This window comes from Stigmatopora argus, chromosome 16, assembly GCF_051989625.1.
Source record: "Stigmatopora argus isolate UIUO_Sarg chromosome 16, RoL_Sarg_1.0, whole genome shotgun sequence".
Classification (NCBI taxonomy): Eukaryota; Metazoa; Chordata; class Actinopteri; order Syngnathiformes; family Syngnathidae; genus Stigmatopora; species Stigmatopora argus.
Window position 1 is genome coordinate 10,207,990 of NC_135402.1, and position 24,181 is coordinate 10,232,170.

General features: G+C 39.0%; 2 protein-coding genes across 3 annotated transcripts in view; one reads left to right on the forward strand and one right to left on the reverse strand.

The window, feature by feature from the left end:
* The window catches only part of dhx29 (DEAH (Asp-Glu-Ala-His) box polypeptide 29), a 21,065-nt gene extending 16,426 nt beyond the window's left edge, over positions 1-4,639 (reverse strand). Inside the window, exons 1-6 of one of the 2 annotated variants that reach the window (XM_077622179.1) lie at positions 4,332-4,639; positions 3,286-3,359; positions 3,091-3,204; positions 2,056-2,185; positions 798-937; positions 596-736 (exon numbers count right to left, since the gene is read on the reverse strand). In XM_077622179.1, the coding sequence (XP_077478305.1) occupies positions 596-736; positions 798-937; positions 2,056-2,185; positions 3,091-3,204; positions 3,286-3,359; positions 4,332-4,494 (762 nt within the window). In that variant the 5' untranslated portion in view covers positions 4,495-4,639. The remainder of the gene's footprint in view (positions 1-595; positions 737-797; positions 938-2,055; positions 2,186-3,090; positions 3,205-3,285; positions 3,360-4,331) is intronic. The other variant, XM_077622180.1, reaches the window with a different exon arrangement.
* mtrex (Mtr4 exosome RNA helicase) overlaps positions 4,597-24,181 on the forward strand; it is a 23,009-nt gene continuing 3,424 nt past the window's right edge. Inside the window, exons 1-24 of the mRNA XM_077622181.1 lie at positions 4,597-4,769; positions 6,025-6,165; positions 7,142-7,208; positions 7,291-7,353; positions 7,937-8,049; positions 8,978-9,152; positions 10,331-10,421; positions 10,498-10,622; positions 10,696-10,794; positions 11,664-11,784; positions 11,848-11,979; positions 13,004-13,083; positions 13,149-13,259; positions 13,338-13,439; positions 16,215-16,340; positions 16,783-16,933; positions 17,011-17,183; positions 17,260-17,328; positions 17,400-17,525; positions 20,158-20,268; positions 20,348-20,536; positions 22,724-22,887; positions 22,971-23,076; positions 24,098-24,154. Coding sequence (XP_077478307.1) covers positions 4,672-4,769; positions 6,025-6,165; positions 7,142-7,208; positions 7,291-7,353; positions 7,937-8,049; positions 8,978-9,152; positions 10,331-10,421; positions 10,498-10,622; positions 10,696-10,794; positions 11,664-11,784; positions 11,848-11,979; positions 13,004-13,083; positions 13,149-13,259; positions 13,338-13,439; positions 16,215-16,340; positions 16,783-16,933; positions 17,011-17,183; positions 17,260-17,328; positions 17,400-17,525; positions 20,158-20,268; positions 20,348-20,536; positions 22,724-22,887; positions 22,971-23,076; positions 24,098-24,154 — 2,790 coding nt within the window. The 5' untranslated portion in view covers positions 4,597-4,671. The remainder of the gene's footprint in view (positions 4,770-6,024; positions 6,166-7,141; positions 7,209-7,290; positions 7,354-7,936; positions 8,050-8,977; positions 9,153-10,330; positions 10,422-10,497; positions 10,623-10,695; positions 10,795-11,663; positions 11,785-11,847; positions 11,980-13,003; positions 13,084-13,148; positions 13,260-13,337; positions 13,440-16,214; positions 16,341-16,782; positions 16,934-17,010; positions 17,184-17,259; positions 17,329-17,399; positions 17,526-20,157; positions 20,269-20,347; positions 20,537-22,723; positions 22,888-22,970; positions 23,077-24,097; positions 24,155-24,181) is intronic.

A 24,181-nucleotide genomic window follows, 5' to 3' on the forward strand; every position in this document is an offset into this window, starting at 1 on the left:
GTTGTGCAGCACCAATATAAGGTTGCAAACAAGTAGTTTAAACAATCTATTTCACATAAATAAAGTAAATATAGAGCGACAATTGAAGTTAGTCAACCAATGTGATGAATCATGTTATATTTTAGTTGTGATTTCTTAGATAATTTGTCTTTTTTTCCTGCAAGTTTTTTTTTCAAGAGTCTACTAAATGTTAATATTGTAAAACATGCTGTATATGAATAAAAAGACGGATTAATTATTTTGTTACTTGCATACAAACTCAGTGACTGCCATAGAAAGTGACCCTGTTTCACTGCTATTGAAGGAGAGAGGCGTCCATTTTGACTCCCAGTTAAAATAAATTGTTTTTTTTGCGGTCAATGAGAACTAATGAATTCATACTTAAAAAGGGAAACATGCATTTTAAAAACCTTGATCCTTTTTACCCTATTCCGGGCATCCGAAAAAGATGTGATGGACCCGATTTCCGATCACATCATTGTATAAGGGACATCCTTACTTTAAATGTGAAGACATCGAAAAGACAATAAAATGTATAGCTCATTTTCTTTTACTATAAACGAAAGCTGTAACGTTTGTGTTTTGTTTTACGTACAGGATCAAATTTCTCCTCCAATTCAGGGTTGCGTTGCGATGACTTCTCTTCTTCTTCTTCTTTATCCTCATCCTCGCTCGACTGTTCTGCGTACCTCAAGATCCAGTCTTTCATGCGTGCGTCATCATCCTTCACAGACACCTGGAAAATAAACAAGTGTTAGATGCCGGGCAGGATGTGACTTCTTGCCTTTACAACTCACCACCTTGTGGGTGTCTTTGGATGGGGGCACAATGGCTACCTCGGGACTCAAGGTTCGAGGCAGGACGGGAGGCTGGAACTTGGGCCTGCTCCTCTGGTTTTCCTCCTGCATCTGCTGGCTAAAACCTTCAGGCAACTCCTCTGGAAATAAATTGCGATACTAGGACCACGTTGACCTAAGCATAGCTGGTCCAGTCTCATTTTGTACTATACGCAGAGCAGATGATCTACACCTTAATATGACATTGAAATGAGGGATACAGTGGTACCTCGCGATACGAGCTTAATGCGTTCCGGGACTGAGCTCGTATGTCGATTTTTTCCTAACTCAAATGAACGTTTGCCATAGAAATGAACTAAAAACAAGTTAATTTGTTCCAAACCTCTGAAAAAATACCCAAAACAGGATATTGGATTGGAAAAACATTTTAATTTGTTCTAATTCGCCATCTATTAACAAAGTAACAAATAACTAGCGGTTTAATACTACTAAAATGTGTTTAATAGTTCTAAAATTTGACGGATTTTGCGAAAGGGAGAGAGAGTGACAGAGAGAGGGGGGGACTTTTTGCACGGCAACGCGCTCGCAACATAACATAAACAAATTTAAATGAACTTTTATTACGATCCAGACACTCAAAAATAAGTTTAATCTAAATTTACACTAAATTTTGATACCTTTCTTCTCCTGGGTTGGCTCTATTGGCTCTATTGGCCCCGCCTCCACCCTGACTTTCAAATGCAACCTATCGAGGTTTGTTTGCTTTTGTATTCCCTTCAAAATATTCCCAAAATGATGCACACAAATGTCCTCACAATAGGATAACGCACGACCACTTGCCAACGAGAAGTATTATATACGTCATTCGCACTAACGGTAAAAAACACTGAAAAAATGCTACGCTCCGCCCAGTGCTCGTAGAGACATTACACGAGGGAGTTGCGACCAGAGAGACATTACACGAGGGAGTTGCGGGGAGAGAGACCACTGTCTGCTTGAATATCAAAATGTGTCTCGTATCTCAAGATAAATATTTGCTCAAAATTTTCCACGTTGCTCAAATTGCTCGTATGTCGGGGCACTCGTATGTCGAGGTACCACTGTAATAATAAATATAACTGGTAATATGATCGAATAAAAAAAATTGGGGGAGGCCTCTCATGCACGCCCACATAGATTGCACCATGGGCAGTTGCCCACATTATCCATAGCGAAAACTGGCCCTAGACCTAAGAATATATATTAAGTGCAAGGTTACCGTCTCCAAGGTTCAAGCAGAGCCAGTCGAGGGCAGAGTGCAAATCGCCACCATACAGGACGCTGCTTTTCATGGCCTCCTCGATGTGCTCTCGCTTAAAGTGGAACTTTTGCAGGGCAGTATATAGATCCTGCATTGACACAAAGCACAATGTCCGGTCTCAATTTATTTTCATTCTTACTCAATTTTAAATAGGGAATAGCCATGATGGCCTTCCGTTATGCACTGTTAGAGTCGTCTCAATACAGTGATGTGTGATATATTTTATTTGTACAGTTTTTATGTTTCATATATACAGTAATCCCTCGAATATCGTGGTTAATGTAGACCAGAAATGGCCGCAAAAATCGAAAAGTTGTGAAGTAAGGTCACCCCTATTATAACTACCCTTCTTTTTTCCTTCAGTGCTGAGTCCTCGTAGCAAGAGTGGCTTCCGCTTACGAGTTTCAGTGTGGATTTTCACATTTTTATGAACTTTAAAAAATATATATATTTTAAATAATTAATAGCAGAAAAAAATCACGAAGAACTGAATTCATGATAAGTGAAGTCGCGATAATCGAGGGAAGACTGTAGTTTCTATTTTTACTTTTGCGATAGCTCCTTGTATAGGATTGTATTGTATTTCGTTGTATGCTGCATGATGACAACAAAGATCCTTACTTTATGTTTTAAATATAGTATTTTTTTAATAAATAAAAGTATGGATTAATAAAGCTTACTAAAAGGAATATTTTAAAAAGTGAAAACAAATAAAAACAGAAACCTTAACAGTGTAACATTATTGTTGTTCTTTCTTAAATAAATTTGTTTATATTTAATTATTGTCTGCCCTTGACAATGATTGACATATTTTCAAACTAGGATGGCAGGCATTGAAAGACCATCTTTCAATGCCGTTGGTAGCACTAGATGTCCTTTCTATTTTGACTGGGAGAGGTGGCAGGCAATAAGTTAAATGCGTGCTCTAAAACGGGATTTGAACTTTAAAATGTTGCTTTTCTAAGAGAAATGTGTGATTGTGTACAACCTCACCAAAAGTTTCTTATTGGTGAGTCTTCCCGACACTGGTCCGTTGTCGCCATTTTCCAGTCGGAAGTCATTTATCAGCTTGATGATCTTTTTCTCCAGGTCAGCTTGGATGGAAACCTGTGGTAGATTCATCCCCCCACACAAATGACTTTTAGCAAAAGGTATATTTAAGTGAATACAGTAAATGCATAAATTTACTTTCAGGATGGATTTGTCCAACACACCGCCTGTGTCCACCTGGGCAACATTGACCAGACTGTAGGTTCTTGGTGCTGCAAATGACACATTTTAATAACAGTAATTTACATAATAGCACTTGTGAGGGACACGAGTCATATGAAATCATCATTACGCCCCTTATGAATTATTGAATTACCCTTATTAAACGATAAAAAACGTACACATGCAATTTGGCACATATTAGGAGTCGGCGATGACGATATCGTCTGCTACCAGTGACCGAGAAGATCCGGATTAGATCCGAAACGAGTAAAACGAGATCAGTTTTTACAACAACAACAACAAAAATGTACTTAAAAAATTCCCGTACAAAAGTTGTTACTATGTAGCCTACACAATTTGAAATGATCAAAAAAACGTATAAATTGACAGGTATGGATGTGGTATACATGATATTTGACTAAATTTACATAGAAACATAGATCTTCATACCTGTCAACCTCTGCCGATAACTGCCCTTATAAATGATTATGATTCCCCTTACAAACCCCCCAAAAAACCTTACAAACACCGTACGAGTCGTACGGTGTTTGTAAGGTTTTTTGGGGGTTTGTAAGGGGAATCATAATCATTTATAAGGGCAGTTATTGGCAGATGTTGACAGGTATGGATCTTCATAAGAAGAGGGGAAAAAAGAAATAACACTCTGTTGGAGCACCATGCATAATCATTTTGAGAAACCCACTCGTGCCCCCTTTACACCGAAAACTGGATCCCGGGCCCGCCACCCCCCCTAAATTCCGCCCCTGTCTGTCCTACATTAATATAATACAAACATTAAATTTAAAAAAATCGTGCATGAAAGTTTTAAATTCGTTTGAACAGTAGAATTGCTTATGTGTTTCTTTAGTTTGAGTGTAAAATGCCAATGTAACTATGAAGGTAATGTAAAACCATTATTAAGCAACAAGAGATCGTCTGTCACAGTCAATGAATTTAAGAGTAGCACAAGATTGGGTAATTAATTAGATCACGAATTAGACGTGACCATTTTAAAATATTACCTTTGCTGTCTTTAGCTCCTTTGCTCAGTTGCTTCTTTGGCTCGTCCGCCACACCGTTCGCGGCTGTGGGACCACCACCCCGGCCTGATGCCGCCGTAGCACTCGGCGAACCGGCAGCAACCGCGACAATCGGCGGTGTTGATTTCTTCTTCTTACCACCCATTTACGCACTCCCCCAAAGCACAACAACGTAGTTTGAATAGCCACTTGATAAATAACCCACACGCAACCTGCACATTTAGGTCGTGTGCGAATAGGGACTATTTTCGTGCCTTTCCGGCCACCGTAGAAGACGTATCGCGCATGCGCTGCATTGTGGGTAGAACGCTTTACAACAGTCATGGCGGATCCGTTCGGTGATTTATTCAGCTTGTTTGACGATGAACAGAAGCCCACTACGAGCAAGCAAGAGTCGGAGTCTGTGACTCTAGAGACGGGGTAAAATATGCACTTTATTCTATTAATGATCATTCATTTGGAGAGAAAAGGAGCTGTGAGTCGTGACGATGGGCTCACGTGCGGCGTGAAGTCGACGCTACGTCGATATATATTGAAACTATGGGGTTTTTAAACGCGAAAATGAACGAAAATACTTAATACTGATGAGATTTTTAGGGACGGGGCTAGAGAAAATGATTTTGAGATAAATAGTTAGTGTGAAATTATAACGACAGGGGGCGGTAATGCTCCAGTATTTTCGCTGGCCACCGTTGTCAAACCTTAAAGAAGAAACTAGAAGTACAACGATGAATTCCCTACTCACGATCACAGAGTTTGATTAATGTCCAATCCCATTTTTGTCATATAAAGCATGTACCTGTTAAAGGAACTGTGTCATAATTTGATTATTTTATTCCTAAATACTTTAAATATGTTTGAAGTGCTTGAAAACGTGCACAGGCTGAGAAAAATTTAGTGTTGAATTGCTGCGTTGTAGGAAATGTCATATATATTCAAAGTATATTCTCACCGACATAGATAAGCGTGAGGTGTGTAACAAATACAAGACTTTATCAAAAGAAAGGAATATATGATTACTGTGAATAATGTCAATTGGGCTGAATGTCGGTGAGAATATACTTTGAATAAATTAGACAGAAACTACAGTAATTCCTCGATTATGGCGTCCGCACTTATCGTGAATTCACTACTTAGCAATTTTTTTCTTCCATTAATTATTTTTTTATTTAAAATATGAAACTCGGAAATGCAAGCCACTCTTGCTACTAGGAATCAGCACTGAAGGAAAGACAATTATAATATGGGTGACCTTCGCGATTTTTTAAATTATCACGGCTATGTCTGGTCTACATTAACCGCATTAAGCTATTTTTTTGTTGTCTTAATAACTTATAATTCTAGAAGAGTTTTAAAGTGAGCATTCATTGTAACTGAGTACAAATACCAATCATGAACCTTATGTTGAAGTCACTTGTCTGACAATACCCAACAAGACCACTCATATTAAGGACCAGAAATATCGCTGATCAAATTATAGAGGGCTAAAATGTGGCTAACTGACTCCAAGATCATATGGCCAATCGACCAATCATCCTAAATGTATGAAAACAGCCCTAAATATAAGCAGCCAACCTGATCAATCAGTAAACCTTGAATTGAATCATCAAAGGTACACATTTTCACAAGTCATTGCAAAGCCGGTTTTTAAATCTCGGCCTTTTTCCGAACTCAGGAAAGAGACATTTCTAGATAATGTCAACGATGCTCGCCCTGTTGCGAAAACCAAAAGGGAGCTGCCGGACAGTGACGGAGGAGAAGAGCTGAACTTGGGGAAGAAAGCTCGCCTTGACCCTGTGTCCAACTATGACCTGAAGTAAGCATATTGTGTTTGATGCTGCAGTTTTGTCTTTAAATGTGGTACATATGGCATGCTTAGGTTCTTCAGAATGCTAAGACCAATACCTGCAGTGAATTGACAACTCCCTCAAACATTTGTAATTCCTTACATTGACAGGCTTGTATGCTGCGTGCACCTCAACAAGGTTCACAGACAGATCCTGTCCCATAAACTATTTTAAATAGGGTTGAAATTTGTTAATAATAATTAAGTGTTTAAAAAATCAATTTTGCAATAAATCGTGATATTAGTAAAGTTATCATAGGAGCGACCCTACTTAGCGATTTTACGATTATCGCGGCCATGTCTGGTGTACATCTCATCTCCTCTCATTTCATTTTCTGAACCGCTTTATCCTCACTAGCGTCGCGGGGATGCTGGATCCTATCCCAGCTGACCTCTGGCCAGAGGCGGGGGACACCCTGAATTGGTGGGCAACCAATCGCAGGGCACAAGGAGACAAACAACCATTCACGCCTAGGGGCAATTTAGAGTGTCCAATCAGCCTACCGTGCATGTCTTTGGAATATGGGGGGAAACCGGAGTACCCGGAGAAAACCCACGCAAGCCCGGGGGAACATGCAAACTCCACACAGGTGGTCCAACCTGGATTTGAACCCAGGTCCCCCACTGGGAAGCCGACATGCTAACCCTCTGGTCTACATTAACCGCGATATTCGAGGGATTACTGTATAACCGCCTTAAAGTGTAGTATCGGGATTAACAAAGATCAAATAGTGAGCTGTGAATCGCAATACGAATCGTATCGCCTCATGAGGAAATACACACCCCTAAAAATAATCACAATTTGGAAATACTTCAAAATTCACAAATTTCTTTGAGAGCAGAAGAATACAAATATTTCAGCACATGCTTTTTGTATTCTATAAAAGCTACTTGCTTAAAAAAATGCATATTAGCCTGTGTTAACTATTGCAATTGCTTAATTCAGTATTGCAGAATTTATGCCCCAAGTCAAAGTGGTGCCAGTGGAGACGGGGGAAGGCTGTTCACACGAGGTGAGTAAAGCCCTCTTAGTGGATTTATTTCCTTGAATGAGCTATTTAATGTTGTGAACAATGTTTTTGTTCCCTGTCGCAGGTCGCTCTGCCTGCCAATGATGAATACAAACCTCTCAAGCCTCGAGTTGGAAATCCTGCCAAGGTATATTTTTATACGTTTAAAAGCTCATGTTCCCTCAAATAATAAGCTATGTAAAAGAGTAACGTTGAAACAAAAACAGCCAAGTCGGTTGGCGAGGCTAAAACCAAAACGCTCAAGCAATAACATTAGAATGGTCAAAATGAATAAAGTAATGAACAATTAATCCATCTGATTCTGATAAGCAATGAATCGTAAAGGGCCATTGTTCAACTCTGATTTAATCGGATCATTTTATTTCAGCTTCTCAACAGTTAACATTTTTCTGATTGTGGTAATCTTCTATGAAAGTAGACCCTAGCCCATAATCCATGTGTGGCTCAAATACGGATAGGTCTGACAATGTGAAAACACAGTAAAGAAAAATGGCATGCATTGTGAACTTCTAAGAGAAACCACTTGGTGTTATTATTAGTCAGCTCTTCAGGCGTAAACTGGCAACCTTCTCATTATGATTTAGTCATTCAAGACATGTTTAGCTCGTTATCGTCATAACAGATTGTTTTCAATGAAATAGGTTAATTATCATCATCGTTAATAACAAGGCAAACACTAAATCCATGTTATTTTTTTCTCGCCCTAACAGGAATACCCTTTCGTTTTGGACCCCTTCCAACAGGAGGCCATTTTGTGCATCTCCAACAATCAGTCCGTGCTGGTCTCAGCGCACACTTCGGCTGGCAAGACCGTCTGTGCTGAGTGAGACCCTTATTAGTTTCAATTTGATAAAATTGGATTGGATTGGATAACTTTATTCATCCTGTATTCGGGAAATTTCATTGTGGCAGTAGCAAGAGGGTTATTAGACAGAACAACAAAGCAAAAGCACGAAAGCAAATCAAAGTAAATGGGATCATTAAGAATCACCAAATCAAATTATTAAGACAGAAAAGCAGCAAAAACACAAAACGAGCGTGAGTGATGGAGCTACCGCCGCCGGCTGCCACTTGAACGGCGCCATCTTGGTTGCGGTAGCTAAAACGGATACAGACTCAAAAAGACGTTGTAAAGTTGGACAAAAACTGGAACCACACACAGGAAGTCTTCCATAAGATGGGGAACTTCTGCAGACTGTGACCGAGGTAGAGAATATCTCTCTTCCAAGCTTATCCGCACAGTTCCTCAGTAGTCTGAGGCTGAAGACAACAGTAGCAGAGTAGAGCCCCTCTTCTCCGTTGCTGGTAAGCGCCGACAGCTCTTCCATCTTATCCCATGATGGAATGGTTGGTCAAAAGCGTTGCCTCTTCTCCCGGCACTTTTGTCCAGCTCCGAATCTCCGGCGGCACCGAGGTGTTGCTCCTTCTGCTGCGTATTGTAGCAGCTAGTCCCATGTGTGTGACAGTGTAGGCACGGCTGAATGGTTCCAAAAAAGAAGTAGCCGAAAGAAGCCAGGCTAACAGAACAAAGAAAGTTGTAAAAACATTAAAGTATAAAGTACAAAGTAAAGTAAAAAGGAATGTATTAAGAAATATTGAAATGTAATTTAAAAAAAAAGATAGAAGGGCTGTAAAACACGAAAAACATAAGAGTGGACAGAGCTACTGCCACTTGCTTCCGTGTGACGGCGCCATCTTGGAAAAAAAAAGTGTGTTCTTGTACTGCTTGTTCACCACCACCTTCCTCCTAGGTATGCCATCGCATTGGCCTTGCGCGAAAAGCAACGAGTCATCTTCACCAGCCCCATCAAGGCGCTTTCCAACCAGAAGTACCGGGAGATGTACGAAGAGTTCCAAGACGTGGGACTGATGACGGGTGACGTCACCATCAACCCCACGGCCTCTTGCCTCGTCATGACGACAGAGGTGCGTCAGTCAATGAACTCTTCCTCCTACTTAATGTTTTCTGAAGTAAATGGGAGTTAAAATGACTATAGGATTTGGCAGTTTTAGTAATCCTACAAGATTTAAGATTAAAAATCGTTAAGATGCCCAACAATAATTTGATGCCACGGTCACAAGGACAGGTTCCACCTGATTAAACCGGACTCAAGCCTAAAAAATCTATTAGATCTGGATTTCACGCGCCATGTGAACGTAGCAAAAATTTGGAAACGATTAGAGTTGCATTGTTTTCATATTTCTGTCTTTCTTTTTTTTTAATATGAAGAAAGCCTGCGGAGGAAATGGGCTCTCCTACTTTTCAGCAGGAACATGAACAGTTTGTATTATCCAAACCAGTTCAAGATATTGTGGGGAAAAGTTTGAAAGCCCATTTTTGAGTATCCCAAAGCTTAGGAAACTCAAGGAAAGCACATTCATCAAGGGTGACTGCTTATGCCACATGTGTCAAAGTGGCGGCCCGGGGGCCAAATCTGGCCCGCCGCATCATTTTGCGTGGCCCGGGAAAGTAAATCATGAGTGCCGACTTTCTGTTTTAGGATCAAATTAAAATGAAGAGTATAGATGTATATTAAATTTCCTGATTTGTCCCCCTTTTAAATCAATAATTGTAATTTTTTAATCATTTTTTTCTGTGTTTTTAGTTCAAAAATCATTTTGTAAAATCTAAAAATATATTTAAAAAAGCTAAAATAAACATTGTTTTAGATCTTTAAAAAAACTTAATATTCAGGGCTTTTAATCCAGTTCTTTTAATCCATTAATTAAAAAAAATCTAAATATTATATCTAAAATGGTCCGGCCCACGTGAAATCAAGTTGACGTTAAAGCGGTCCGCGAACCAACCCGAGTCTGACAGCCTTGGCTTATGCTTTTCACAATGTCCCTCCACTTAGCCCTAATTGTAAGCATCAGCACATTAGCAATTTTTTTTTAAAAATACATGGGGTAAATCTGTTAGTTTGAATTTATGTTTTTGAACGTTATGAATATTTGTTTAAGTGCTTTTGTTATAATACCATGTTTAGTAAATCTGTTAGTTTGTATCCATCGTTTTTAGTGTGACGAATATTTGTTTGAGTGCTTTTGTTATTATACCATGTTTAGTAGGATTTAAATTGGTGCTCCATTTGCCACTGCAGATCTTAAGAAGCATGCTGTACCGTGGCTCAGAGATCATGAGAGAAGTTGCGTGGGTCGTCTTTGACGAGATTCACTACATGAGAGATGCTGGTGTGTGGGGAGGGGATATATTAATTCGGTAAGATTTGTAAGCTTTGCTCTTACTCCTGTCCTTTTTCTATTCAAGAACGTGGTGTCGTTTGGGAGGAGACTATAATATTGCTTCCGGACAACGTGCATTATGTCTTTCTATCGGCCACCATCCCCAATGCCAGGCAGTTTGCAGAGTGGATATGTCACCTTCATAAGCAGGTATTACTTTTTTATTTTTGTAAAGAATATGAAAACTTTTCCTTCAGTTTATGTGTCTGAACCTTTCATGCAGCCCTGCCACGTGGTTTACACGGAATACCGACCTACGCCACTGCAGCACTACATTTTCCCAGCTGGGGGCGATGGACTCCACTTGGTTGTGGATGAGAACGTGAGACACTTACTTGCTTGTCACATTTTCAATTTCCACTCTACAATTTCAATTCAATATTACAATGATATGTAACTTTATCTAATTAATTTAGAATTTTAGTTTTAACCCTTTTGATTGGATTAAAATGGTTGTTTAACAGTTTATCAAATGGTCAATGTAGTAATTTTATAGTTTTTAACTTGTTACACCAGTTTTTAAAAATTGCACCTTTTTTTATCTATATTTTTCAATTCCACTTTTATTGTACATTACAGTTTGCCTTGTTTTTGCAATCAAGATTCCTAATTTATTTAATTGCAAAATGTATTACTGCGGTACCTCTATTTACAAAATTAATTGGTTCCAAAACTTGTTTCATAACTTGGATTTTTCATAAATAGAGCAGTATTTTATATGTAAATTCTCTAATTGCTTCCACGGTCATAAAAACAACTACCAACTAAACCCCTTAAAAAAATTATCAAAGCGTCACAATTTTGTATTAAAAAATGTGAGAAATACAAAAATGATAGAAAATTATCGGAAAATTACTTATTAATGTATTCAAACAAATAACAACCATGTGTCCCCCGCCTCTGGCCCAGAGTCAGCTGGGATGGGCTTCAGCACCCCCTGCCACCCTAATGAGGATAAAGCGATTCAGAAAATGAATGAATGAATGAATGAATGAATTGAACTTGCAATATCAGTCATTTTTGGGTATTTCATAACTTGCATCTTGTTTTCCTATATTGGAACAGTAATTTGCATATCAAAGGGTTTCATAACTTCAAAATTCATATGTAAAAGCATACATATTTGTTATAGTATTTTCAAAAATGTCTAACTTCTATGATATTGATCTTTTAACATTTGTTCCACATCAGGGAGACTTCAGGGAGGACAACTTCAACACAGCCATGCAAGTTCTGAGGGATACTGGGGATTCTGGGAGCAGTAACACAGGCTCCAAATGGGACCCAAAAGGACGCAAAGGAGGAACAAAAGGTGAGGAGAGGGTCAAAAAATTGTGAACCCAAACAGACATTTAAAGGAATTTGTCCTCCACAGGGCCATCCAGCGTGTTCAAAATTGTTAAGATGATTATGGAGAGGAACTTCCAGCCTGTTATCATCTTCAGCTTCAGCAAGAAGGAATGTGAAGCATACGCTCTGCAGGTGGCCAAGCTGGATTTTAACAAGGGTACGTTCCTCTGGGTTTGACCAAAATAACACATCGTCCTATCTGATGTAATGACTGTATTTTAACGTTCAACGGGAATAAGAAACAAACCCTCGTAAAAGTCCTCGCATGGAAAACAATTCTCGGCAGTTTCCCTGGACCCTCGTTGACCACTCTGCCAAAGATGAATACAATACAATAGACTCAGATTCTGTTTTAGGATGCGGGTTTTTTTCTTTAATGAAAACAAACATGTTTTGCCAGGGGGGAAATTACATACAGCGTTTTGTTGTTGTTGAGTAAATCGAATGCTTTTAATGGGAATCAATGGGAAAATACAGTGTTAAAACACTTGCACCATTTGGGTCACCGAATGCAACTTGGGTTTGACTACTGCTTTTTCGTAGTGAAAGAATGTTGTTCTTTAACCTGCTTTGAATGGATTTGATCGTAGCATGAGGTTTTCGTACCTGGGGAGTGGATATTTTTGTGTTGAATGATGACTCATTTATATTTCTCAAGCAAACGGCGGAGTCAGACTTGGGTTGGTTCGCGGGCCGCTTTAACGTCAACTTGATTTCACATGGGCCGGACCATTTTAGATATAATATTTAGATTTTTTTGTTATAAATGGATTAAAAGAACTGGATTAAAAGACCGGAATATTCAGTTTTTTATAGATCTAAAACTATGTTTATTTTAGCTTTTTATGTTTTTAGATTTTACAAAATAATTTTTGAACTAAAAACACAGAAAAAAATGATTACAAAATTACAATTATTGATTTAAAAGGGGGAAAATCAGGAAATTTAATATACATCTATACTTTTCATTTTGATTTGATCCTAAAACAGACAGTCGGCACTCAAGATTTAGTTTCCCGGGCCACACAAAATGATGCGGCGGGCCAGATTTGGCCCCCGGGCCACCACATTGACACATGTGGCTTACCTTGTAAGACATTGGTCAGGAAAGATTAACTTGTAGGTGGAAGGTTGTTTTTCTTAATGGTATGAAACTGTATTCTTTGTTTTTTGTTTTGCAGAAGAGGAGAAGCGTCTAGTGGAGGAAGTGTTTACCAATGCGGTGGACTGCCTGTCAGATGAAGACAAGAAGCTTCCTCAGGTAAGAAGCGCTTTAAAATGCCAGTTTCATTTTACAATTGCTAAACAAAATGTTGCTTTGGTCAGGTGGAGCACGTGCTCCCGCTGTTGAAGAGAGGAATCGGCATCCATCATGGCGGTCTTCTGCCTATCCTGAAAGAGACCATTGAAATCCTCTTCTCAGAAGGGCTGATCAAGGTAACGACATAATTGCACTCGTGACTGAGGTGATAGGACCGATGTCATCTTCGATTTGCGCCCTTATCGCCGCTCCAGGCCCTGTTTGCCACCGAGACCTTTGCCATGGGGATCAACATGCCAGCACGAACTGTGCTTTTCACCAGCTCCCGCAAGTTTGATGGCAAGAATCACCGTTTTGTAAGGACACACAACAGACTCACCTATCATTAAGTGTGCAATGGCAAAGTATGGCCTGTTCTTTGTTTTATAAAAGTTTTGGGCCAGCATTATTTCAAACATAGTTGAGTATAAATTACAACAAAAAATTTTTTTGCTTATTTGAGAATCAGTTTGGCCTTTGTCTTTATTTTTTAGTGACTGGATTCTTGAAACTACCTAAATGCAGTGGCGGTCCGTGCATTTTTTAGCAGCGCCTTTACAGCGAATCAATCCAACCCTCAAAAACTATTTTATGGCTATAAAACCTCTACTGCAGCTACAGCTGCGACACAAAAAATCATCAATAATAAACTCGTACAATTGAAATATTATTTAGGAATATAGCCATATTTTACTCACCAAAAATCCTTTTTAACTGTTTACAATATCCATCCTCCTTTCTTCCTCCTTCTTTTCTATCGCCATCGAAGGTAATGCTGAAAGTCGAGCCTATCCTGTTGTATTTCGGGCATACGTTTTTATTCAATTTAGTGCTGAAAATGTTCGTTCCCGGTTGCGACAGGCTTGCTTGCTTTGGAGGTGTCCAACCTTTCTTAATGATGTCCAGCTTTTTTTTCTTGAAAAGTCCGTCTGGAAAATGGCTTTGCCAGCAAATCTGCAACCAAATCCATTTGTTTTCCTCCGTCGGCCATTATGGGTTGAGCTTGCGACCTCTAGCTGGCTCACTCTGGCTAGCCAATCATAGTTCGTGAAAGCGATGGCGTATCCCTACGCCTGCGACAAGGCATTGTGGTGTTGCCAACCTGAAATCTGATTGGTTTAAGCAACAGTCTTATCGATGCTTGTTTAATGCAGCAGAGCCTGCAGAACTGATTGTGAAGGCCTTGAGGCAGATTTCTGACCCTGGCAACAAATAATGGCTGAAATGTGATTGGTTAAATGCTTCAATATGAAAACACACATCTGGAAGCAGTGCAACCAGGGGGAAAGCAATGAAAGGAAGCCAACAGACAATTTGGAATTATTTAAGTATTGATGGACAAAATAAAATATATGATTCAGATATTTCTTAGGCCAGCAGAGAAGGCCTTGAAGGCCCTGATGGCCCACCACTCCCTAAATGGTAAACCTCAGTTAAGAAAAAAATAGCAACTATTCGTAAGAGGAAGTATTTTGAAAATGTTTTCATCCCTATTTAATCGTACACATCCTTTTTAATAAATACCTACGATAACACAGTTTAACAAATTCACCGTAGGTTTATTGATCATTGCTAAATACTTACGATAACCCAGGTACATGTGACCTCACGGTCATCCACTCAACTCATCCATGAACACAGCACTCTCTTCCAAAGGCCTTTATAAGGATGTGAATGCCCTCTAGTCACCAAATACAGAACAGAATGTTATTTATCACAACTTACACGCACACACTAACTCAATGTGAAACAGACACACATAAGCTAGTTGAAAAAGAAGTTAAGAAATCTGCCTTCCAAGAAGCTCATCTGGAACATCTGGTGCTGCTAATGCTGCCAAAAGTCCACGCAGGCTCTCACATGAGACACACACGCTGGGTTTCGCGTCATAATTGCACCCATCACATGCTTGAGATAAGCGGATCCTTGCAACACAAGGCCATTTTTGGCCTCTATGCTATTCTAAAAGGTAAATTTGTTATTTCTTTATAGCCTCTATTTCATGCAGAGCGTAAAAACACTTTATACAGAGAAACTCAGTTCATCATCCTCTATGCGTTTCAGACCGATGCATGATAGATGCTTAAAAAAACAAAAGTAGCTTGTCCACTGTTTAATTTTTCTGGCCGATCACTGATTTTTAAAAAGCCTGCCATGGCAATTCTGACTTTTTTTATTTTCTTTCACCACACCTTTAACACTTCATTCCTGTTTTATTGTAAGTACTTAATTATGAAACAATATTTTTTTAAACTGAACATGCTTAAAAAATGTAAAGGTTTCATTTTTCTTTAAATACTACCAAATTGTGATTTCCTTTGCAAAAATGATACATGTTTTGCTTTGTAAAAGATCAAAACGGTTTAAGATTTGATTTTCTTACTTTAATACTTTTTTATGTGAGCAAAATGTAAGATTTCACTAAATTATCTGAAAGAATTCACTCTAATGAAAGTCCGTCGTGAGGCCATCTAGGAGCTGCAAAACAATGACAAAGACCAACTGACTTGACAACCGTAAGCATTATGTTGCACTTACGTGCTCATATTATTGACCACGAGTGTTGATTGCCAAATGATAGCGAGCTAATGTGGATAACTGACTCTTGGTTATATAGCTTATGATCGACCGATCTCTTAAAATGTATTAAATCAGACCCAAATGATAGGTTTCATCCGGTGCAAAACTTTGCCAAATAAGGGCAAAGCATGCTTGCTTAAATCTTTTCGCTTGTTAGTCCTAGATATAGTTTACTGAAAAACAAACACATAAAACCGAAAAGTAAATAACCTTACAATAAAACGTTGCTATCACCATAAAAACACTGTCCGTACATCATGGTTTTTCACCTTTTAAGGCAGGTCTTGGAACCTAACAGTGATAAACAAGGTATTAGTGTATATATTTAGACTGAGAGAACTTTGTCACATACCTAGAAACAGACAACATGACTGTATAGGTGCTACATTCATACTTGGTTAGGTTAATTTAATCATGTTCTTTTGGCAGTGCTACAATTTTTCTGTTTTACAATGAAGTTTTTTGTATTTCATCTTCATATTTCTTTGTCATTTGTGTGTGCTTCTGGCTAGATTACTTCAGGCGAGTACATCCAGATGTCTGGGCGTGCAGGCAGGAGAGGAATGGATGACAGAGGCATCGTTATCTTCATGGTGGATGAGAAGATGAGTCCATCTGTGGGAAAACAGCTCCTCAAGGTATTATGGTGATTTTATCTACTGTATGATTGCGGAACAAAAATTTCAATGTGCACTGCAACATGAAGAAATTCTGATTCTTACAACTTGGGGCCTATATAGTGATCATTTTGTCAAATTTAGACAAGAATGTTACTATGTTGGGGATAATTTTGCCGAATTCAAGACTGGAAAAAAATTTCAACACCAGATCTTTCTCAAATTGTACAATGTTGCAATATTGTTATTTTTTGCATTGACATGAAAAACTTGATTCCACCCATCCCAACCTGATAATGTCAATGTAAATTAGAAACACCATTATTTTACTGACACCCACGATTCACAATATTCTGCAGTGTTAGCCTTGACCTTTGCAGATATGTTTTTGTGGGCTAAAATTTGCATTTTACTAAAGGCATTAGGGGACCTATGATAATCTGATTATGTTGTGCGGATACAGGGCACAGCAGATCCTCTGAACAGCGCCTTCCACTTGACCTATAACATGGTGCTAAACTTGCTGCGAGTGGAGGAGATCAACCCCGAGTACATGCTGGAGAAATCCTTCTACCAGTTCCAACACTACCGAGCACTGCCGGACGTCGTCGAGCGTAAGCTTGTCCGCCGCCTCCGTTTCAAAGCACATTTGCCGGAACGCCTCGAAATAGCTGCCGATTCCCCCGGACAGGGATTAAGAGGCTGGAGAAGGAATACAACGCCATCTCGATTCCCAATGAGGATAGCGTGGTCACCTACTTCAAGATCCGCCAGCAACTGGCCAGACTGGGAAAAGAGATCCAAGAATTCATTCACAAGCCCATATACTGTTTACCTTTCCTGCAACCCGGACGCCTTGTTGAGGTTCTTACTGGCATTTCCTATCGACTTCCTTACAACCTCATTCAAGCATTCACACTTGCACTTTGCTCCGCCGTAGGTAAAAAAGGAAGACGCCGACTTCGGCTGGGGCGTCGTCGTCAACTTCTCCAGGAAATCCAACGTGAAGGTAAATCCTCTCCTCAATTCACTGTGGCATTCTCGTGAAAAGTTGCCACTCATTTCTGTTGGGAAATGCAGATTTGCACAGACACCAAGCCGCTCTTTGTGGTGGAGGTGCTTCTTCATTGCAGCAAGGACAGCGTCAAAGAGGCGGCCACGGAGGCGGCCAAACCTGCCCCGCCAGGCGAGACTGGGGAGATGCAGGTACAAGCAATGGCTGAGTTTTACCGATAAACTTATTTCCTTCATTGAAATGTGGTCGGTTTTAAATGATTGAAAAGAGCTGTTTTGTGTATTTAGGTTAGGTTCGAACTTTATTTCAATCCGTATTCGGGAAATTTATTGGTTGCAAGACAGACACAAGACACACAAGACATTGTAGACCTAGGTAAAAAACTGGAGCCACACACAGGAAGTCCACAAGGTGGGGACCTTCTTTTCTACTGAAGAGATGCAGGTGGAGGCAACACAATATAGCCTTTGTCTAACAGTTTGAGATGGCCCGCAATCTATCCCGATAATGACTTTCAGAGAGGCAGCTTCCTGGCTAAACTCGAACCTGTCGTCATATCTGTTGACTTCGAACAAAGAATTGTAATGCACCGTTCCATTGTCATAAAATCAAGTGAGGCAGAACATTACCTACATCATTCAGACATAGCATGACCTGGGAATGTTCCATACTCATGTCTATTGATGTCCTGGTTTTGGCACCGTGCAGATGCTTTTGAAGTGTCGGATTTGGTCACAAGATCAGATGGAGTCCAGCTGTTGTTTGTATTTTTTAGTTATCACAGTGTTTTTTTTTTTGCGGCTGTAAATCAAAGTACTAGGCACATGTGCCTAATGGGACTCCATTAGAAATTAATGAGGTCACTTAAACACAAAAAATATGATTTCTTATTTACTGGTTACCGTATTTTCACGACTATACAGCGCATCGTATTTTTAGCCGCAGTGTCAGTAACGAGTGCTATTTCTGTATTTTACACACAAAGGACGCACCGTTTTTATAGACGCAGCCAGGCATGGCAAAACATACACCAGCTTAAACATACACGCTACACCCACATGCTAAAAACATGTTTTTTAAAAGGCAACGGAAGCGAAACCGAGTTCGGTTGTACTTTATTTAGCCATTTTACAATGTACTCGTGTCACCATCACCCACAAATCCATCGAAGTCCTCATTTTCTGTGTCCGAATTGAACAAATGTCCAAATGAGTCATTGAAAACGCTGAGTTTTATATGTTCGTCCAGGCTTCCACAATCCATTCGCAAATAGTAGCTAGCTATTAGCTAGCGTAACTATTCCAGCGCTGCCTTCCACGCTTCGTAAAGCTTTGTTGATGTCGATGTCCAGGCCACGATCCATTGGGTGTATTGACAAAAGAACTACATATCCCAGCAGTCACTGCACAGTACTTTTTCTACGGGGAAATTAGTAGAGTCGGGGGCTGCTTGCCGTAGTTGTGAGAGCTGTAGAGGATGGTGTACCCTATCGACTGATTTATTTTATTTTGATAACAATTTTAGTATTGGTCCATATATAAAGCGCACTGGATTATAAGGCGCCCTGTCTATTTTAGAGAAAATTTAAGACTTAAATGCCCCTTATAGTCGTGAAAATACGGTACATTATTTTTTTGTCTTTAATTGAATTTAATAATTGAAAGATCCAGAAGTAGGGTGACCCCTATTATAACTTTAGTTTTTTGGGGGGGCTCCCGCTTACGAAATTTCAGCGTGTATTTTCACATTCTTATAAATGTAAAAAAATCAAAAACATGTTTTCTTCAGTGCTGAGTCCTAGTAGCAAAAGTAGCTTCCGCTTACGAGTTTCAGCGTGGTTTTTCACATTTTTATGAACTTAAAAAATATATATCTCTATATATCTATATAGAGATGTATACAGACGCTCCCCTACTTACGAACGCAATTGGTTCCGAGCGATTGTTCATAAGTTGAATTTGTTTGTAAGTTGATTCAGTGCTATATTTTGTATTATAATTTATGTTTAAGGCCGATATAAGTATATTGAAGGTTTATATAAGTGCATTTGTATGTTTAAGGCTTGTATAAGTAACACGCATTGGTTTGTACTGAAATTTTTTTTTTTTAATAAAATGGAGAGAATATGTACAGTACTGTAGAGAGAGAGATAGATTTATGTATTAGAAACTGGCCAAAAGAAGCGACCTAATGACGATTGCACAGTTTTCTTCTTTTTTTCATCATAAATTATGCGGTAGCACTGTATGGCATCATTCAATTGATTTGCAAACTTTGTGCAACGTTCAATATTTGGGTCCTGCTGCTCGATCTTTCTGTTTATAAATGGTACTGAATGTGCAACGCTCACCACTCTCACGCGCATCAAGCTTCGTTATTATTGCCACTCGTTTCAAATGAAATGGCTTGCCTCTTCCTTGCAACTCCCTCAATAGAAGCCTTTAGCTTTTTACCAACCATATTCAATATTGGATGCATGAGATATTTAATGATACAAATGAAAAAGGTTCTTTGCACACTGGAGATACATTCACGCACTTCCGCATTGCAACGAAGAAGAAGGTAGATGCTGGGTGAGCTGAGCTCTCACAGCGCCAGGCGTCGGTATTAGCGGCGGAAAGAAGTACTACTCCGAAAAAGGCCCGAAATACAAAATTGGACTTGCGAACATTTTTGGACTTAAACGCAATTTGCAGACATGTTCGTATGTACCGTTGTTCGTAAGTTGAATGTTCGTAAGTAGGGGAGCGTCTGTATATAGATATATATATATATATATATATATATCAGGCAGTAAAAATTGGAACAAATCATGGATTCCAGGTGGTTCCTGTGATGCTTCACCTGCTGACGTCCATCAGTTCCGTGCGCCTTTACATCCCCAAAGACTTGAGACCCTTTGACAGCCGCCAGCTCATGCTCAAGTCCATCCGGGTACCAATGCGCCCGCCCAAATGTGTTTTTCCCCTCGACTTTGTTGAATTGTCAGCACGGTTCCATGTTTCCGATGCAGGAAGTCCAGAAGCGCTTCCCGGACGGCGTCCCCCTTCTGGACCCCGTGGACGACATGGGCATCAAGGATCCGGGCCTGAAGAAGGTGATCCAGAAGGTGGAGGCTTTCGAGCACCGGATGTACTCTCACCCGCTGCACAGCGACCCCAACCTGGAGGTCGTCTACTCGCTTTGCGAAAAGAAGGCTTTGGTGAGGGAACTTTTTGACCTTTATTATAATGGTTTCCATTAACGGCGCGAGACGTGCAATCCAGTTTAAAATAATTGGATGTCAGTCCTTTTCAATAGGCAATGAGTTAAATACTAGGAAATTTAAAATTCTAAATTAGCTTTAGTGTTATTGGGGAATTTTACTTGATTTTATTTTGATTTTGTTAATTTATAATTACTATATCAACCTGTATTGTGGACGACCATATTTTCCCGACTATAAGTCCGTAGTTTGCCCTGCGTCTCGTACAAGTGTCTTATTTTTTCACTCTGACCGCGAACATTTTTTTTCAGCTATAAATATGAATTTTTTTTTCCGTTACATATTTTGTGTGTTCCCTAGTTTACTATTAGTTTAACGTATTTTTGATAAATTAAAAAGGCAACCTATATATTTTTTTCTTTCATCATGGATTTTTGGGCTAGTGCTACTTCTACTCAGGTGTGACTTATAGTCCAAAAAATATTACTCAAAATGCAACGTCCACGAGTTTTTAATTTTTTAAATTGCAATGACCAAAAATAGTCAGTCACTCTAAGGTTTCAAAGCAATTAAAATATATACAGTACAATTTTTGACGCAAATATGCGAAATAATTTAGACAAAGGGACATAATGGGCATTCTGCAATTTTACTAAAATGTACTCTAATATTGCTGGAGTTTAAACATAACATGGAAGTGTTTAATTTTCCCACAATTCCCCACAATTTGGTAAAATGTGACTTTTTTAACAATAAGTAGTTGAAAGTATTTTACCATTGAAACTCACAAAGGAAATTACATTCACAAAATTTGTATTTAATCTCAATATTATACAGTCGGAATGCTAACTTTAACTTATAACTTTTCCTGTCATTTTTTTCAAGTCATCAAAAAATAGGAAACACTTAAACTTTGTTCCTGTTCATGTTTAAATGGCCACTCTTTAGTTGTCTGTTCCACACCAGACTGTTTGTCACCAACCGTACAAACGCAGGAAGAGGAAACCAAGTTACTGTAGATTCTAATTAAAGAAAGGAAAACCAATTCACTAAAGACTGCAAACGTGAAGGTAAACACAACCTAAAAGGTCATTCCTGTGAAAGTTGACACTATTTGGGGTAAAAAATAAAAAGGTCAAGTGTACAGAAAGTATTTAAAGGGGCAGGCAACACCTTTCCAACTTTATATTATACAGTGGTACCTCGAGATACAAGCTTAATTCGTTCCGGGACTGAGCTCGTATGTCGATATGAACGATAGCTCAAATGAACGTTTCCCATAGAAATGAACTAAAAACAAATTAATTCATTCCAACCCTCTGAAAAAACACCCAAAACAGGATACTGGATTTGAAAAACATTTTTATTTGTTCTAATCCGCCATCTATTAACAAATAACTAGATGTTTAATAGTGCTATTTGCCCCGCCTCCACCCTGACTTTCAGATGCAACGTATCGAGGGTTGTTTGCTTTTGTATTCCCTTCAAAATATTCCCAAAATGATGTGCACTAATGTCCTCACAATAGGATAACGCACGACCACTTGCCAACGAGAAGTAGTATATACTCCTCTCGTATTAGTGATCGCTCCGCCATTCGCACTGTCTAACGGGGAAAAAAACACTGAAAAAATGCAACGCTCCGCCCAGTGCTCGTAGAGACATTACACGAGGGAGTTGCGACCAGAAAGACAGTGGCCATGATGTTCTTATAAGCAGCCTCTCGTGTCCGCTGTATGCTAGTGTATCCAAATTTGTCTCGTATCTCAAGATAAATATTTGCCCGAAATTTTACTCGTATCTCAAATTGCTAGTGAGGAGTGAAACGGTAACCTGAAATACAATCTCGCTTTGTTTAATTTTCTAAAAAATATACTGAAACTGCCCTTATTTTTGTAAGTAAATAAAATGCACCCTTTCAAATAAGTGTTATTCTGAGTATAATATTAAAACAAAAAGAATTATAATAGTTATTAAATCTTAAAATTATGAAAAAGCCAGAAAAACTATGCTTTTAATGCCTAGCAGAAACAACCTGAACATGAAGTCAGTATGGTATGCACTTTATTTTTCAGTCTATAAGTCGCACTAGTCAAAGAATGCACAATGATAGGGAAAAATATAAGTTGCTTTTTTGGGAGGCCATTTTTTTCAATTTATCATAACTATCAATTATTGTTTAAGATTGGGAGTGATGTGCGCGTGGCCAAACGTGAGCTGAAGAAGGCTCGGACGGTGCTGCAGATGGACAAGCTCAAATGCAGGAAGCGAGTTCTGCGGCGCCTGGGCTTCGCCAGCCCCTCAGACGTCATCGAGGTGAAAGGACGTGTGGCCTGCGAGATCAGCAGGTTGGAACTTTTTTTTTTAACGTTTTGTGGCGCCGCCTGGGCCTTGGCTGACCGACACTCCCAACCTGTTTTTCCACGTCTAGTGCTGATGAACTGCTGCTGACTGAGATGGTGTTCAATGGCCTCTTCAACGACCTGACGGTGGAACAGGCCACCGCGCTGCTCTCGTGCTTCGTCTTCCAAGAAAACGTACTTAAAAAACAATTTCTTTGGGTCTTGTCCTCTTAATTTCGGGGCACAGAGTCTGGTCTATCTGACCCAGTCTCCAAAACACCTAACCTTCACTGTCTCCTTTATTTTCTATTTCTAATCCGATTTCAACCTGATTGATTCGCTGTGTGCGATATGGTGGCATTTCTGTGTCACTTCCTGTTAGTATCTGTGGATTTGGGGGGTTGATTTTGGGCCATTTTTTAGGGTGATATCGGGCCACGTGGTTCTATTTAATTTGGGGACATTTTGCGGCATTTCGTGTTGATTTTGGATCAATTTAGGGTCCTTTCCTGTTAATATCAAATTTCAATTGGGACAATATAAAATGATCACTTTTAATTATTTGTAAAATAATTTAGAAAATAAAAGATTTTAACAAAAAGGCAATGCAAAATGTACTCTACGTATATGATATGCAAAGATTTTAATCATTTTATCCAACCACTCCAATTATAACTAATGCAACATTTGAATTGACGCTTACAATTCATTTTAAAACCGTAAAATATATACAAATTTTACGCTGTGATGGTTTACTTTAATTCAGAAAAATGTTTAATTAGAAATTGTACAATAACATTCTAGATCAAATTTGTTTTAAGTACATTCTAAAGAACAATGTTGTGGTTTAAATGAAGTAATGACATTTTTTTTTCCAGTGAATTTCATCATTTTACATCTTTCAAAAAAATAATGTAACTAAATTTCCCATGCGTGGAATCCGAATTTAATCTTTGTAATACAATCAAATTAAAATAGCAGCACAAAGAAATGTTCAAAGCATGGCAAGCTGTAAAAATGAAGTACATGTGAATTTATTTAAGTGATTGAACAATTGTCAGTACATTTCAAAATCGTCCCAATAGAAACACAATTTTAGCTAGTGCTCCGCAATGGGCAACTATTAGTTGATATATAAATACTGTAATTCCCTTTTTTCCTGTCAGTCAAACACTGAATATGACGGTATTTATTATTATTATTATTTTTGCTTCAGGTCAGCGAGCTGCCAAAACTGACGGAGCAACTGGCCGCCCCCCTCAGACAAATGCAGGTAGGAATCAGCCCACCTGACGGCCCA